At 43.8% G+C, this 17,776-nt stretch overlaps 1 protein-coding gene across 14 annotated transcripts in view; it reads left to right on the top strand.

Moving 5' to 3' along the window:
• The window catches only part of LARGE1 (LARGE xylosyl- and glucuronyltransferase 1), an 851,853-nt gene that overhangs the window by 562,276 nt on the left and 271,801 nt on the right, over window positions 1-17,776 (top strand). For all 14 annotated transcript variants that reach the window (XR_010156081.1, XR_010156082.1, XM_063808040.1 and 11 more), the window contains one exon: window positions 17,615-17,770. Coding sequence is in view for 12 of the 14 variants with exons in the window: in XM_063808040.1 (XP_063664110.1) it covers window positions 17,615-17,770 (156 nt within the window). In the remaining 2 variants the exon portion in view is untranslated. The remainder of the gene's footprint in view (window positions 1-17,614; window positions 17,771-17,776) is intronic.

Genomic DNA, 17,776 nt, shown 5'->3' with positions numbered 1-17,776 from the left:
GGTAGCATATCCAGGTGTACATTTGAAGATCCAAACTATCCTTGAGGAAAGGGCTGCAAAACACATTTCAGCCTAGCAAGCTACCCAGTACTGAGTGCCCGTTGTATGCAAGGGTTTGAAGACACTTAGTGAAGTTGAGGATATAGAGACAAGTTCATCATAATTCCTGCCCTGAAAGAGCCTTACAAACAGGGGACACAGAAGTTTCGACTGCTAATTTCCACATAATGTGAACAATACTGTGCAATATTGCTTAGAGGTATCCAGGTCAGAAATGAAGGTGCTACATAAAAATGGATAGTACGAATGAACACAGGGGCCTAAAAGATCATGGTGTCCAGAAATAACAAGGAGATAAGCAGAGAGTTCAGGCTGTGTACTAAGGAGCTTGGAATTTAAACTATGGGTCACAGTACTAACATATTTCTGATCTGACCTATTCCAATGCAAACATATTTTTACTGTGGTACATGAATACACTATAAAACAGAAAAGTTTCATTTTATTATATGTTTGAGTAATTTTAAGTTAATTTAGTAATAATAAACCCTTTTGCTCTTATGAAAAACGTAAGTATTCATATGTTTAAACATAGCAATATTATTGAATGTGCTTCATTATTTTTGAAATGTTGGTTTAGTACTTTGTGACACAGTGATTCATAGTCTTAGTTTTAAGGGCATGTTATACAAATACTAGAATTTAATGGCTATGACTGCAAAAAAAGATCCCTCCTAAAATTCACAGATCCAAATGGAAAAAAAGTACATCATTTGCTGGCTGAATACATTTTATACTCACTGTTTCAGTTTAATCCAAAAATCATACAAAAATATTTGTAGCATTCAGCTATTATATTTAAGTCTCTCTTGATGACCATCATTTGCTTTTGATAATTTATTAAATATTCTTTAGCATTTTGATAACACATTCAAAACCCACCATACAATAAGTCCTCAGTTAATGTCATCGATAGGTTAACGGAAACTGTGACTTTTCAGTGAAACAACACACTATGTGCCATAGAAACTTAATTCTTGTTTATATCAACTAACAAGGTAAATTGATTTCTTTATAGTGCATATAATTTCACTTGGAGTTGCAGCCTCCAAGAACTTATCAACCTTAAGTGAAGACGTAATTTTTTTTATTTGGAAGTTAATTTTCAAAGTTAAATCTATTTTGAAGTTTTCTAAGTATATAGAAATGAGGGCTTTGATAGGTAACATCATTTCTTGGCCTCACAATCCCATAACGATGGAAACAATTTCAAACATTTATTTTCTGAAAGCTCTATCCTGTTTCAGAGTTTCTGTCTGAAAGCACAATATTTACTTTCTCATTTGTCACCTTTCCACCGAAGGGTCAGAATTAAAGTGTGTGTGTGTGTTTTCAAAAGTGTGAGATAGAATACTACCAGCAACCATCCTTTCTTCACGTGTGCCATCTCTTACATGTCCTTTGCTTTGAGTTAGCCAGCAAAGTTGTGTTACTGATTTTCATTGCCACCTCTCATGTCATTAGAAAGTATTGTACAATTGTAATGCTATTTTTAGTCTTGCCTTTATAAAATTATCTAAATCAATGGCATCTAGCAGCGCTTGTGCCTGCTGGCCTCAGGTACTCTGTTGCAGGCTTGCTTAGCAATGATGGAGTCCAAGGAATTCATTGCATGGTGCTGACTCTGTGACCTTACTCCAGAATCCTTTTGTTATTCCAGTTAAAGCACTGTACCTCTAATGATTCCACATACTCTCTTTTCATAAAATATTGTTATCATTATAGTAGGAATTTACTGCTCAGTGTATAACTCTGCAGGACAGCTTTCCTTTAGTGCTCACAAAAAAAGTCATTCTTTCTTTCATTCTCTAAACAGAATCTATCACGTAGCGTAAGCCTACACACAGTACTCTGTTCTTTCATTTAATTCCATAGCAAATCTCCCATGTAATTCGGTCTAATACTAGTTGCTTCCATCCTTCAGCGTGGTTCTCTCTGACTCTTCCTGCAACATTTGCTGACAAAGGAACTGACTTCATTTTGTTACCATATTATCTTTGTGTATTTTTACAGCCATTTTTGCCAAGGCAAAAAAAGAAAAAAGAAAAAAAGAAAAGCAAGTATTCTCCTTACTGGACTTTATTGTCCTTTATTCTGATGAAAGAAATCTCTAAAGCGACTCCTAACCTCTTTTCACAGAGTTCAGTGAAACATTGTCAAGCTTAAGACCGACTTTCACAAGACTTTAAACATCATCCAGAAATTATGGTGACTTCATCTGCATATTCTGAATGCTTTGTTTTTAAATGTCTTGCTAATCACACATCTTTGTACTAACATTAAGTAATATATCAAGGCATAATACACAATTTGAAGTTCTTCCTGAATGATAGTGGTTGTAAATTCATATTTCAAACAGTCTTGAAAATTTACATTTTTTGCCAGTTTCTTGTCAGATCCAATTAGGGAGTCATTTCTCTACTTTGTAATGGAGCTAAGGAAGAGCTTATACTGGGAACAGAAGTGTCAGCTCAGCTGTTTTCTTGCTATTCACATCAGCTTGTCTTATTGGTATTCTCAATCTGTAGCTCCTTTGTAGAACTCCCTTTTTTAATTATAAACTTTTATTTGGAAGGATGTTAGACTTAAAAGTTTAAAAGGTAGCATAAAGAGTTTGTATCTATCTGTCATTCGGTTTCAATTTCCCCTCACATTAACATCTTTTTTTTGTTGGGGGGCGGGGAATGGAGTCTTGCTCTGTCGCCCAGGCTGGAGTGCAGTGGTGCGATCTCAGCTCACTGCAACCTCCACCTCCCAAGTTCAAGCAATTCTCTCCCTGCCTCAGTCTCCCAAGTAGCTGGGATTACAGGCGCCTGCTACCAAACCTGGCTAATTTTTGTATTTTTTTTTTTAGTAGAGATGGGGTTTCACCATGTTGGCCAGGCTGGTCTTAAACTCCTGACCTCAGGTGATCTGCCCACCTCGGCCTCCCAGAGTGCCGGGATTACAGGCATGAGCCACCGTGCCTGGCCAGCATCTTCTAACAGTGGTACATTCATCAAAACTGACAAACCAACATCAATATATTGCTTTTCAAGTAAACTTCAAGCTTTCATTGTATTTCACTCAGTGTTTCCATTTAAGCTTTATTTCCTTAGTCTCCTTGGGTCTGTCATAATTTCACAGTCTTTCCTGGTTTTTCGTGACTGACCTCAATAGTTTTGTGGAGTACTGGTCAGGTAGTTTCTAAAATGTCCCTTAAGTTGGTTTGTCTAGTATACTTTCTCACGATTAGACTGAGGGGATAGATTTTTGGAAAGACTATCACAGATGTGAAGTGCCCTCCTCCTCACATTGTGTCAGGAGGTACATGATGCCCACATATAACATTACTAGGGATGTTAGCCATTCTTATGTAGTAAAGGCAATGTTTGCTAGGTTTGTCCACTATAAAGTTACTAATTTTCGCCAGGCCGTGGGGGCTCACGCCTGTAATCCCAGCACTTTGGGAGGCTGAGGCGGGCGGATCATGAACGCAAGAGATCTAGACCATCCTGGCCAACATGGTGAAGCCCCATCTCTACTAAAGATACAGAAATTAGCTGGGTGTGGTGGCGCGCACATGTAATCCCAGCTACTCGGGAGGCTGAGGCAGGAGAATCGCTTGAACCCAGGAGGCGGTTGCAGTGAGCCAAGATTGCACCACTGCACACCAGCCTGGGTGACTCTGTCTCAAAAAAAAAAAAAGTTTCTAATTTTCCCTTTGATACTTTATTTTTTGAAAGTGAGTCATTATATCTACCCTGCAGTGGAAGTGGAGGGATTAAGATCCATCTCCTCGCAAAGGGGGTAGTAGTTTCTACATATATTATTAGAATTTCTCTGTAATTAAAGATTGGTCACTTTTTTCTCATTTATATTTATTTATTTTAAAAATCATTTATGTCTATATATACTCATTTATTTTATACTTTGGGTTATAATGCAGGACTCTTCTTTAAGGCATTATTCATTTTGTGAGGGTTATTTTAATTCAATATTAGTAATTATAAAATAATATTATGAAATGCACTAAAAATAAGTAATAGTATGGTTGGTTGATAGAAGACTTTGCCAGATTCATTTAAACCCCAGAACACCTCAATATTTGAGAGCGCCATGCCACCATATCATGCCTTCTGCATTGATGCAGCTACATATGGGTGCTCACATGACTTAGCCTCTCCCCTCTCTCCCTCTCTGCCTTTGCTTTTCTCTGTTATGGCAGGGTGGCTTCCTGAGGCCTCCAGCCAGTAGGTAGAGCTTAGTCATTCAACAGATATTAATTGCACACTTGCTATGAGCTAGACACTGGTTACACAATAGTAAACAAGACAGTGCAGGCCTTTGCTCTTCTTGAACTTACATTCTAGTGCAGAATACAGCTATCACACAAGAAAACAAATGATCAATTGTCATTTCAGGCAAAACGTGCAATGAAAACATAAAGAAATCTAAGGCTAATGGAAGAGTGACTAGCACTCATGAACCCAAATTGAAGAGAGAAGCCCCTTTTCTCTTAATGTCTCCTCAAAAGGACTCTCTTGACCCTTCATGGGACAGGTATCCATGCAAGAACCCATCCCTGTGTTCTTAGGAATGGTCAGGAATGACTCACTGGTCAGCTGGAGTCCGTGTCTGGGCTTCTGGCTGGTCAGGCATGACTGACAGCCCCATTAGAGTCATGGGAAGAAGGCCTGATCTACTTCTGCGAAGGACGGTGATGCAGGGCAGACAAAAGAGCGATAGTGGGCCTCACGGAAGGTGCCTGCTGGGAACCAGGAAGCACAGCTGCCTCTCCCAGGGTTTCCAAGCAGCGAATCCTACGGTGCCCACCCCCAAGGGCATTACTGAAATTCGGCCAAGTTAGCAACATCCCACGGGACTCAAGCCAGCTGCTCCTCCACCCACCTTGGTCAAATTCCTCAGCTAAGAATCCCATGCCAACCTCTAGAGGTGGGATCTGCTTCCTTCTAGCCTGCCTGTCCTCCAATCACACCCCCGAGGAGGACACTGTGGGGAGGCTAAAATGTGAATACAGTCTTAGTAATTAATTCCATAGAGACAGGAAGAATACGGGCTGGTTGTCACTCCTGGTCTTGTGTGGGTTGTCTGCAGGGAAGTCGCATAAAGGCAGCAGTCATTGAGGACACTTAACACTGTTTGCATCTTTTTTCATGTCCTGCTATCAAGACAGCATCAGGAATTCTTTGCATGTAACAGAATCCAGTTCAAATTGGTTTTTACCCCCGTTTTATAGCATAAAGGAACCCAACACATTGAACATGATGAACATTAGAGAAAATACAGCTGAATTGTCTCATGGATTTCATGACCTTCCCAGCCCTGAGTATTGTGAAAAGTCTTCATTTTCCTGTTGTCCTTTTATCCCCTCCTTAGCCTCTACCTCCTTGGGCAGGGAAAAATAAGAAATGTTACAGAGAACAGAATAAGCAATGATAGGATATAAGACAAGGCCTGGGATTCATGCATTGGCCTAAGTGTCTACATTTTCCAAGTGAGAGGACTAAGTCATCAATGAGTTGGGTCTCTTTTCTTCCCCTTTCCTGGATAATGATGTGTTTTTGTCTGGGAAGAAATTTTTCTTTTCTTTTTTGGCTGAGACTCCTAAAAACCAAAAGGCAATAGGAATCTGTGTGACAGGAGCCAAAGAGTTATGAGTACCAGGACCCTAGACTGCACTGTGGCAAAACTTCCATGGCTGAAAGAGATGTCTTGGTATAAAGGGCACCATTTTTATTTAATTTTTATTTAATAGCAGTACCTGATAATTGTCAGGAATTGGAAAGGAAAAGGAAGGGGGATGAAAGGGAAGCTTCAGCAGCTCATGGGGAGCATAAAAAAGCTGAGATACAATCCATGGGGAGTCAACAAACATTGACCAAGCCTCCTTTTGCATGCAAAGTTGGATAGAACACAGCTCTTGCATTGAAGGATCCAGCAGTCCGGGATGTTGGACAGTGTCACTTTAGCTAGTGCTGAGCCTCCCTCAGAGAGAATCATGTGGGAATGGAGCGTGTATATTCCACAGACTTGATTCACATCACAAGCACTGAGCACGGATCTGCTGCAGGCTCCATGGTGGACACCTATATTAGATTCTCCAGAGAAACAGAACCAATAGGAAATAGAATGTATATGTCTCTGAAGATACTAATTATGAGAATTGACCCATGGGTTATGGAGGCAGAGAAGGCCCACCATCTGCCATCTACAAGCTGGATTCCCAGGAAAGCCAGTGTTATAATTCAATCTGAGTCTGAAGGCCTGAGAACCAAGGAAGCTGATGGTTAAATCCCTGTATTCGTCCATCTGCATACTTCTATGAAGAAATATCTGAGACTGGGTGATTTATAAAGAAAAAGAGGTTTAATGGACTCACAGTTCCACCTAGCTAGGTGGAGGCCTCACAATCGTGGCGGAAGACGAAGGAGGAGCAAAGGCATGTCTTACATGGCGGCAGGCAAGAGGGCTTGTGCAGGGAAACTGCTCTTTATAAAACCATCAGATTTTGTGAGACTTATTCATGATCAAGAGAACAGCACAGGAAAAACCCGCCCCGATGATTAAATTACCTCCCACCAAGCCCCTCCCACAACACCTGGAGATCATGGGCACTACAATTCAAGATGAGATTTGGGTGGGGACACAGCCAAACCATATCGGTTCCAGTCTGAAAGGAGGAGAAGACTGATGTCCCAGCTCAAATAGTGAGCCAAAAAAAAAAGCAAATTTCTCCTTCCTTGGTTTTTTGTTCTATCAGGGCCTCAATGGATTGGACGATGGCTCCCTGTACTGGGAAGAGCCATTTGCTTTGCTGAGTCCACTGATTCAGATGCTAATCTCATTTGCAAACACCCTCACAAACACACCTAGAAATAATTGTTTCACCAAATATCAGGGCACACCATGATCCAGTCAAGTTGACCCATAAAATTACCTACTACAATGCCATTACAGCTTTTGTTTCATTGATCCCATGCAGCAGGTATTATTATTTTGTTTTAAGAGGTTGGAAAATAGAGGTTCAAATATAGTAGGTAGTTTGGAGTAACAGAAAAGGCAATGGTTTGAACCTAAGTCTTACCAGATCAGTGCCTTGCCCCTGCCCAACAGCACTCTTGATCTCTGCCTAGTACTTTTTTTGGTGGGGTGTGGGTGGGGGAGCAGGGACAGAGTCTCACTCTGTTGCCCAGGCTGGGGTGCAGTGGTGCAATCTTGGCTCATCGCAACCTCCACCTCCCATCTGCCCAGTACTTTAAACCCAATTTAAAGTGCCTGTGTTTCAGAATAGTCCCCCTTTCGGGTCACTCCTTGAAGTCTAGCCAGGAGGACCTGCCCTTGGCCTGGCTTCGTCTCTGGGCTGTGTTGTCTGTACCTTCCCTATCCTTGCCCCTCAGGTTGTGTGACAATCTGCAGTCCCATATTTAAAATCTTGTTTCTTACTCCTCCTTCCCCCATAGAGGTTCTGTTTTCATTCAGCCTTCTTCATTGGTAAGGTGACTCTTTCATGAAGTCTAAACCAGATGTCTTTTATAACTGAATGAACACATGCAATATACCTTTATCTCCATCATTTCATCTGTCCTGATATTGACCACAACTTTGCAAAGTACTTGTGGTTCTTTGCAAAGTACTTAGGTTCAAACACCCCTTCTACAGATGAGGGGCTGTCTCTGTGATATTAGGCAACTAGGTGCAGGTTACATAGCAACTAAGTGCAGCTCAGAGCTGGAGCTGGGTCTGGCTTGTAGGTTTGTCTGCTCCTCCTTTTCTCTCATGTGTCATAATCCCGAAGATGACAAGGAAAAGGACTTGTGAAAATATTGTCCTTCTCTTTGAAAATCCAAACAAGGGGATAACAGCGGGAGCTTAAACTCCTTCAAGAAAAAATGACAAGCTCTTTGTCCCTTAGACAAAGAAAAGGGGAATATGTTTCTCCATTCCAAATCCCACATTAGTAGAGCTTTAATCATTGATTTACTGTAGACAGACAGAATGTGAGGATTATTGAGAATGTCATCATCATGATTTCCATTCTTGAACCAAAGGGCAGCTACTGAATACTAACTGCGTACCAGGCACTGTGGCACTCCAAAAGAATAATAAGTCAAGTTCCCTACCAGCCTGGAAATTCACATCCCAATGCTGCCAGGTGCAGGCATGTAAATAAATAATTACAAGAAGCATGCGATGAGTTCTCTAATAGAGCTAACTGCAAGAGCCTGTAGAGCACTGAAGAAGGACCTAGCAATTGCCTAGGGTGTTATGTTAGGAATGCTTACAATGAGAATCAGAAAACTCAATATGCAGTGGCTTAAAATAAAGTAGGGGGTTTGAATTTCTTACCTGAGAACTCTAGAGTAAGCAAACACAGACACTGGCTCATAGGAGAGCAATGTGTTGACCTCTCATGGTCACAAGATGGCTGTCATGGTTCTAGTCATCGCATCTCTGTTTACGATAGAAAGGTGAGTGAAGTGAGAAGAGGACACTAGCCATATGTGAACCTTTTTATTAGGAAATCGAATGCTTCCCTGTGTAACTTTTTGGGCATTCCTGGGTCAGGTGGCCACCCCTGGCTGCAAGGTAGTCTGGGAAATCAGAGACTTGGATCATCATGATTGGCTTGGATCTTGGGTCACGATCCATTCACAGGGGCAGGGGACATTGCAACTACAAACAAAGTTAGTGTTCTGTTAGGAAGAATGGGGTGGAGGGGGAGACACGCAAGGAGGTGTCAATGTGAGTGTTCAGGAAAAGCTTTGCAGAACATGTGCCTTTGAGCTCAGCCATGAAGGATGAGCTGGCATTGGTAGTAAAGAAGGTAGGAGGCCAGGCGCAGAGGCTCACGCCTGTAATCCCAGCACTTTAGGAGGCCAAGGTGGGCAGATCAACTGAGGTCAGGAGTTTGAGACCAGACTGGACAACATGGCGAAACCTCGTCTCTACTAAAAATACAAAACGTAGCCAGGCGTGGCGGCGCATGCCTGTAGTCCCAGCTACTCGGGAGGCTGAGGCGGGAGAATCGCTTAAACCTGGGAGGTGGAGATTGCAGTGAGCTGAGATCGCATCATTGCACTCCAGCCTGGGTGACAAGAGTGAGACTCTGTCTCAGAAAAAAAAAAAAAGAAAAATAGAAGGAGGAGGAGGAGGAAAGAAAGAGAGAGAGAAGAGAGGAAGGAAGGAAGAGAAAAGAAGGTAGGGCATTGTAGAGAGAAAATAAGGACATTCTAGCAAGGGGGAGAGCACATGGAAAAGCACAGCATCATGAGAGACAGGTTTAAGAAATACTAGGATTGCCTTTTAGCCTGGATATAGAGCTGGAATCATAAGTGGGAGGCAGTTTGCATCAGGCCTACCTATCAGGCTAGGTGTTATTCTGTGGATCATAGAAGGTCAGTTGGAGTGTTGAGATGGAGACCCATTTTCTAATGCCTCTTATCCCAGTAACTTGGAAGAGATAAGATCCACGTTCTTATTCACCTGGCCATTTGCACACAGGCTCTGATTTCTTCGCTGTTTTGCACCATTAATTACTTTTATGAACCCTCTGGGGTCTAAGTGCATCAGAAGTATTGGCTGGACTCTTTCCACAGCCTTGTCCTTGCACTGAGGTCTTGTTTCTGCCTTTGAACTGCTTTCTTCTGTGCCCTTGATTGGTGATAAGAGTTTCTCGTGTCTCCTTTAATCACATTGACTTCTGCTGCCTTCCCAGATGATGTTTAAGTTTCCTGGACAGTAATCAATTTCTGTCAATTTTCTCTGGCTCAGTGGAGGCTGACTCCAAGTCGGCACATATACTCAGCCTTTATAGGCATTTCAGATCCAATCAGATCACACCCATGGGGCCCCTGATGCTTGGCAGCTCCTGCAGCCCACCTGGCATGCAGCTTCCATGCCTCCCTCTCTCTGCTTCCTGCCAGACTGGAGGCTCTGCCTGTGTATCTGGGAAATCCTAAATCATCCTGCAGCCTTAGTATCCCAGGGGTGGGTATTAGAAGGGGAAAGTAGGTTTCATTTCTGATCCTGTCATCTTTTGTCAATCTCATGTTCATTTAATGATGACAGATGTGGGAGAAATAAGGGACACAGAATTCTAATTTTTCTATCTGCTTGGGTTCAAATCCTGACTCTCCTACTTTCTAGCTATGTAACTTCAGGCAACGTGCTAAACTTTTCTCATCTGACAGGTAACATAGTAAGAGCATCACTTGTCTCATGGAGTTGTGTAAAGAGTAAATGAGCTATCAGAAGCAAAGTTTTCAGAGCAGTGCCTGGCATACAGTAAGTGTCTGATACATGTTAGCTGCTAATAATAATTATTATTATTACTACTTGATAACGTGCCTCAGAAAGTGGAACAAGTTATCACAGATTTTCATCACAATCCTTGTAGATCCACATGCACTTATCAGCTCCTTACAAAAATCTATTTTGGGTGCATTCTCCAGTGTCACTGTGTCTCAGATGTGAAAGCCTGTCAATAAATGCCTACACCACCAGCTTTTCCTGCCCCCAAGCCAGCAATGATGGCTGATTCTTTCCCTCAAGGGACCAGGACAAGACATTCTTTAGCAGTCACCAGCTTGCTGCCCCCAAGCCAACAATGATGGGTGATTCTTTCCCTCAAGGGACCAAGACGTAACATTTCTTAGTAGTCAGACAAGCACTGATAAAAATATATATATATATATCAGCAACACAGATCCTAAGTCAGATTTTCAGTGTGAGAGATGTGGTTTAGTGGAAAGAGCAGTGGCCCAGGAGACAGAAGCTGGCCTCTACTTCTACCTCTGCTGTGTGACTCTCGGTAAGTCACTTTCCGACTCTGGGTCTTGGTTTCTTTCCACTTAATGCGCCCTTCCCAGGAAAAATCACCAACAGCCTCTTTAAATGCACGTTATCATACTTGTAGTTTAAAATGGACAGTTTTGTGATACCTTCCTCTCTATCTAAGTTGTAAGTTTCAGGAAGAGAGTATGGTCTCTTGTGTGTATCTCTGCATTCACAGCCCCCAGATCAGTGTCTGGCACAAAATCAGCACTCATCTTACTATCTGTTGAATAAATAAATGAGATATAATAGAAAGAAAATCATTTCTGAGTGTGATGGTTAAAACTGAGTGTCAACTTGATTGGATTGAAGGATACAGAGTATTGATCCCAGGTGTGTCTGTGAGGGTATTGCCAAAAGAGATTAACATTTGAGTCAGTGGGCTGGAGAAGGCAAATCCACCCTTAATCTGGTGGGCACCATCTAATCAGCTGCCAGCAAATATAAAGCAGGCAGAAAAATGTGAAAACGAGAGACTGGCCTAGCCTCCCAGCCCACCTCTTTCTCCCGTGCTGGATGCTTCCTGCCCTCAAACCTCAGACTCAGTTTTGGGACTTGGACTGGCTCTCTTTGCTCCTCAGCTTGCAGACAGGCTATTGTGGGACCTTGTGATCATGTAAGTTAAGACTTAATAAACTCCTTTATATGTCTACCCTATTAGTTCCGTCCCTCTAGAGAACCCTGACTAATATACTGAGCAAGACAGATCTGATTTTGTTTTAAGCTTGAGCATGTACTCACTTAGTGACCCTGGGCTAGTCTGAGGCTCAGACTCATCCTCTGTAAAATGAAGATAATAATAGAAACCACCATACCAGGTTGTTTTGATTGAATGTGATCCCACAATCACATTCATGAATTTTGAGGGAGAGTGGGAGACAGTCCATTACATCTAATAAGCTATTCAACCCCTGCAGGAGAGAGTAAGGACAGTAGGGGGCTACTGAGGGAAAGGTGAGAGCTATTTTGTTTCCTCTATAATCCCATGATCACATTCAATGTAGAGAAGTAAATAATAGGTATTATGTATTTAATATCATATATATGTATATGGATACATACATACATAAAAAACCCTGGCCTGGCCAGATGCAGATGCTCAAAGTGCTGTAATCCTAGCAGTTTGGGAGGCTGAGGCAGGAGGCTCACTTCAGTTTAGGAGTTTGAGACCAGCCTGGACAACATAGTGAGACCTCAGCTCTACAAAAAATAAACAAAATTAGCTGGACATGGTGGTGTGTGCCTGTAGTCCCAGCCACTCAGGAGAAGGATCACTTGAGTCTGGGAGATTGAGTCTGCGGTGAGCCCAGATTGCACCACTGTGCTCCAGCCTGGGTGATACGGCATAGACCCTATCTCTAAAACAACAAACAAACAAACAAACAAAAAACACCAGCCTAATGTCTAGCATATAATGGGTATTAAATACATGATAGCTATTTAGGTTGGTGCAAAAGTAATTGCAGTTTTTGCAATTTTAATGGCGAAAACCGCAAGTACTTTTTGTACCAAACTAAATATTATTTATTTAGATCCTAGCACAAGGTAATGGAGTATTCTATGTCCTGATGATTCAAAACTCAGGTGCAAAATGTAAACCTGAATATACCTTAACAGATTTTTGAATGGGCTTGCCGATCAGAGGGAGCTGGATGGGAAAGCACTCTTCAGAACCGCCTTTGCTTGCCTATGACCTCGCCATCCACTCCCCCATCTTCCTTCTTATGTAACACCAGCACTTGCCTGTAGTGAATACACAAACTAGACAGATGCAGAGCGGGATGAGGCTTGATGAGCTAACAGACGGCTTGGGGTGGGTTGTGGGGCACCAGGAGACCTGGGTCCTAGTCCCAACCCTGACTTGGCACAGACTCACCATGTGATGTTGGGCAGACTCATTTCTCTGTAAATTTCACTCTCCTCATCTGTAAAATGCTCAGCTCTTTAGGACTAGATATGATAGTAGTTAAGAACCTCAGGTTTGGGCTTTAGAGTTGACTTCCAGTCTCAGCACTGCAACTTACCAGCTGTGAGATATAGGCAAGTCACATACCATCTCCATAAAGTGGACAGTGGGATTCAAATGGGCTTGTTTGGAGGATTTAATGAGACCATGTCTCTTAAGTACCTGGCAGATTTGTGCACAATCCATTAAGCTTTGTTTGCGGGGTCCATAGGCCAGCCCTTCTTTTCACTTAGTTTAAGTTTCTCCCTGTTGAAGAAGCTTACATTTCCTCAGTCAGATCCACATCCATCAACCTTCCTGCTGGCTCAGCACTTGGCAAGCACCGGAATCATTCGCAAAGACGACACGATCCCCCCACTGGGTGTGAGTGACACCAGCCCACATGCAATTATTTTAATGCGTGGCCCAGGATCTTATGCCCAGATCAAATGTGTTCTCAGGGGAGAGTCTTCCCTCTCCTACCCTTCAAAAGGCACAAGAAGAAAAGCACATATTGCACACTCATACGTCCCTGAAATGTAAGCCTCATCAAATAGTTTCATCCCTGCCAGCCGTCTCTACCCTCCTGAACGCTGAGTGCTTGCTTTCTGACTGATGGCGGCAGGAAGGAGAAAGGAGGGCAGAACTCCTCCTTCCCTGCCCCATCTTTGAGAGGGTAGGAAACCCACACTTACGGAACCACTCTAACATGGAAGCACTGAGCTAGGCATTTGTTTTAACCCTCTTACCTACTTTGTCAGACTTGCTGATCCCCACCTTGCACTTGAGGAAACAGGTTCCAAGAAGAGAAACGAGTTGTTCAAGGACACGCACAGCTAAGTAAAGAGCATAGCTGGAATTCAGACCTCGGCTGGTCTGAGGTTCATAGTTCTTACTCTGGCTACTGTATCATTCATTGTTGGTTATGGGAGTTCGTGGGGATGTGGTTTGGACCAAATAGGTTTCCCATAATTCACTGTGCCATGAGAGAGAAAACTGGTCTTCTAGAGCAGTATTTATCCAGCCAACTGCAATGGGTATTGCTAATGCACATTCCCAAAATAGAGGACAGAGGGAGCTGGGTCTTCCAGTCCTCTCTTCAGATGGCAGGCTCTGGACCCTGCTGCAGACTCTCATAGATGGAACCCAACCAAAGGAGGGAAACAAGAAGTGACTGAGCTGTGGATACCCAGTTCCTTCCCTCAGTGTCTTAGTCCAGTCTGGCTGCTTGATGTTTATTTCTCAGTTTCTGGAGGCTGGGAAGTCCAAGGTTAGGGCGCTGCCAGATTTGGTGTCTGGTGAGGGTATGCCTTCCGGTTCATAGTGGGCACCTTTTCCATCTGTCTTCACATGGTGGAAGCAAGCAAGGGAGCACTTTGGGGTCTCTTTTCTAAGGGCGCCAATCCACTCACGAGGGTTCTTCCCTTGTGACCTAATGACTTCTCGAAGATCCCACCTCCTAATGTCATCACCTTGGCGATTAGGCTTTCAACATGTGAATTTTGTGGGGGAATGGGAGACAGTCCATTACATTTGATATACTGTTCAACCCCCACAGGAGGAGAGAGTAAGGGTAGTAGGGGGCTGTTGAGGGAAAAGCTATTTCATTTCCTCTATAATCAGACAAAGCATGAAACAGAATGTTTTAAAAGCTTGGCTTCTGTCCTCCACAGTGTATAGGAAAGAACGTGGGCTTGGGAATCAGACATGCTTGTCTTTGAAGCCTAGCTCCCATGTTTACCAGCCAGGTGGCCATAGGCAAGTCACTTCTTCACTGTTTCTTCCCCTTTACGATTGCATGCCTTGCTAGGGTCATTGTGAGGACTAAAAGAAGCCAATGAATGTAAAACTGCTGGTGAAGTGTTCAACCCATGGGTGAGCCCCCCAGGAGAAGGCTCCCAGCCAAGGGCATGAGCAGTGGCCACTCAGTACAGGCTTCCCTTTCCCGTCACAGGTGTCCCATGGAGGGTTCTCTGGGGACTGTGCTCAGGTATTCACGCCATTGCACTGGGCTGAGCCTTGCCTTGGTGTCTGCCAAGGAGCATTGAGAATATGATCATATATGACCAGGGCCACCTCACAGTGCAGTCCTCATGGGGTCTTTCCCTGGCTTAGCTGTTTTTAATGGTGTGTGATTTCCCTCACCTGGACTCAACCTGTCCCCTTGGACCCTCTGCCTCCACCCATCATTCAGGGTTCAGCTTATGTGGCTCAACTGTGAGAGGCCATCTGATTGGCCCAGCCATCAGTCTCCTGGGTCCCTGTGTGCTGATCTCAGACACAGTGCAAGCCCAGTGAGTAGTTAAGCAGGTGGACTCTGGAACCAGGCTTCAGAGGTTCCAAGCCTACTTTTCTGTGACCACAGGCAAATTACAGAGTCTTTCTGTGCCTCTACTTCCCCATCTGTAAAATGGAGTTAATAATCATGCTGCCCCATAGGCCTGTTATGAGTATTAAATAAACTAATACAAATTATGTCTTGCTGATCATGGTTATTCTATAGTAATAATGAATCACTTTTAATACTAACAATGAATGCCACCAGATATTAATAATAAATTAAGGTGCTTTCTTAGAATAAATTTTAGTACTATTAAATATTCTAGGCCAGGCGTGGTAGCTCACACCTGCAATCCCAGAACTTTGGGAGGCCAAGGTGGGAGGATCACTTGAGCCCAGGAGTTTGAGACCAGCCTGGGCAACATGGCAAAACCCCATCTCTACAAAATACAAAAACTTAGCTGTGCATAGTGGCATGTGCCTGGTCCCAGCTATTCAGAGGGCTGAGGTGGGAGGATCACCTGAGCCCAGGAGATCGAGGCTGCAGTGAGCCAAGAGTGCACTTTGTTATGACCATGTCATAAACAAATAAATAAATATTTTATAAATATTTTATTGCTTTTCCCAGATTTTTTTTTCTTGTGCATATCTTGTCTCTCCAATCAAACTGTCTGCAAGGCCTTCTGTCTCAGCTGGAAGTTACAGTGGACTCTTAACCATCATCCTAGGCTCTAGTTTTGCATCTCCCATCCTGCGACTTGCATCTTCTTCATTATGAATATAGTGATCTTTCTGAAACCTAGAGTTACGGATGTTCCTCCTGCTGAAAATCTGCAGTACCTACAGTCTGAGTGCTGACCATGGGCCTCTCAGGTCCAGGGCATGACCCCACGACGCCACTACCAACATTTTTCTGCCCCTTGTGCGGAAAGACCCCACATCTTTCCGCCCCTGTGCTCCAGCTAGAGCACTTGAGTTATCATGTTCCAAATGAGCCACCCCACCCCACACAACACATCTTCCCTCTGTCCCAGGCCCTGTCTCCCTCAAGCTCCAGCACAAGCATCTTCTTCTTTGATGCTTCTCTGATCATTCTTCAGCTCTCATTTCTTCTTCTTCTTTTTTTTTTTATTTTTTTTTATTTTTTGAGACGGAGTCTCGCTTTGTTGCCCAGGCTGGAGTGCAGTGGTGCAATCTCGGCCCACCGCAACCTCCACCTCCTGGGTTCAGGTGATTCTCTTGCCTCAGCCTCCTGAGTAGCTGGGATTACAAGCACCTGCCACCAAGTCCAGCTAATTTTTATATTTTTGGTGGAGACAGGGTTTCACCATGTTGGCCAGGCTGGTCTTGAACTCCTGACCTCAGGTGATCTGCCCGCCTCAGCCTCCCAAAGTGCTGGCATTACAGGCATGAGCCACCACACCCGGCCTCTCATTTCTTCTTGATCATCTCTCCATTATCACATTCAAATTACCTGTTTGTGGACACTTTTCCCCAACTGACCATGAGTGTGCCAAGGGAGGGACCCAGTGTCCCATGTCTCTGGCTGCTTCCCAGCCCTCTATACTCTAGGCACTCAGTAGTCAGAACCAGCATCTACTGAGCACTTACCATGTGCTAGGCATTATTTACATGCTTTATAGGCATGAACTTGTTTATTTTTCAAAAAAGCTTTATGAGACAGTGTATCATTCAACGTCCCAGCTGGAGGCAGAAACCACAGCAATTATTTGAACAGAGAATTTAATCTTTAAAAATAGTTATAAGGCATAAAGTGTTCACTTGGTACGGGAAGCACTACCCTAGAGCTGAAGAAATAGGAGGAGGAGGTAGGAATGAGTAAAACCTGGGGCCAGGACCCAGACCCCTAGGATGGCATCACCAGCCGATTCCAGAGGCAGCATCACTGGGCCGAGAAGTAGGGACAGCGAAGCATGTTCTGAGTGTGGGAAAAACTGCAGAATGGATGCAACTGCTGCTAAAGGAAGGAGGTGCCACTGCTGGGCTGAAAAAATGGGACTAGGGTGATGCCCACAGGGACAGGAAGCAACAGGAGGAGCAAGCGCCTTTCTCCCCTTCCAGACCCTTCATGTCCCAGTCATGCTCCCTCTGGGTGGCACCTACAGGCAGCAGGTGGCCAAGCAGAATTAGGGTTTGTAGAGTCGTGGCCTAAGCATCACATCTTAGGGCTGAGAGATGACAGTGTAATAACTGGCACAGATTATTCCCATTTCACAGATGAGGAAACTGAGGCACAGAGATTCAGTCACTTGTGTGAGATTAAAGGACTACCTAGAGCAGAGTCAGGGTTTGATCCCAGGTGACCTGGCCCCAGAGCCCTTACCCTTAACCACTCTGCCAAAATGTTGAATGAGTGAATGAGCAGACCCTCAAATAATGCTTAGCCCAGTGCTGAGCCATGGCTTCCTACAGGTGTGAGGGACCCCCACCCCACCCCTGCCATACCTGACCACTTCCTTATCTCCCTGCCAGGTCATTCACTGGAACTCCCCCAAGAAGCTCCGGGTGAAGAACAAGCATGTGGAGTTTTTTCGCAACCTCTACCTGACCTTCCTGGAGTATGACGGCAATCTTCTGAGGCGGGAACTGTTTGGCTGCCCCAGTGAGGCTGATGTCAACAGTGAAAACGTAAGT

This window comes from Pan troglodytes, chromosome 23 (assembly GCF_028858775.2).
Source record: "Pan troglodytes isolate AG18354 chromosome 23, NHGRI_mPanTro3-v2.0_pri, whole genome shotgun sequence".
NCBI classification, from domain to species: domain Eukaryota; kingdom Metazoa; phylum Chordata; class Mammalia; order Primates; family Hominidae; genus Pan; species Pan troglodytes.
The sequence above is the reverse complement of the archived record's forward strand: the minus strand, read 5'-3'. Positions and strand labels throughout refer to the sequence as shown.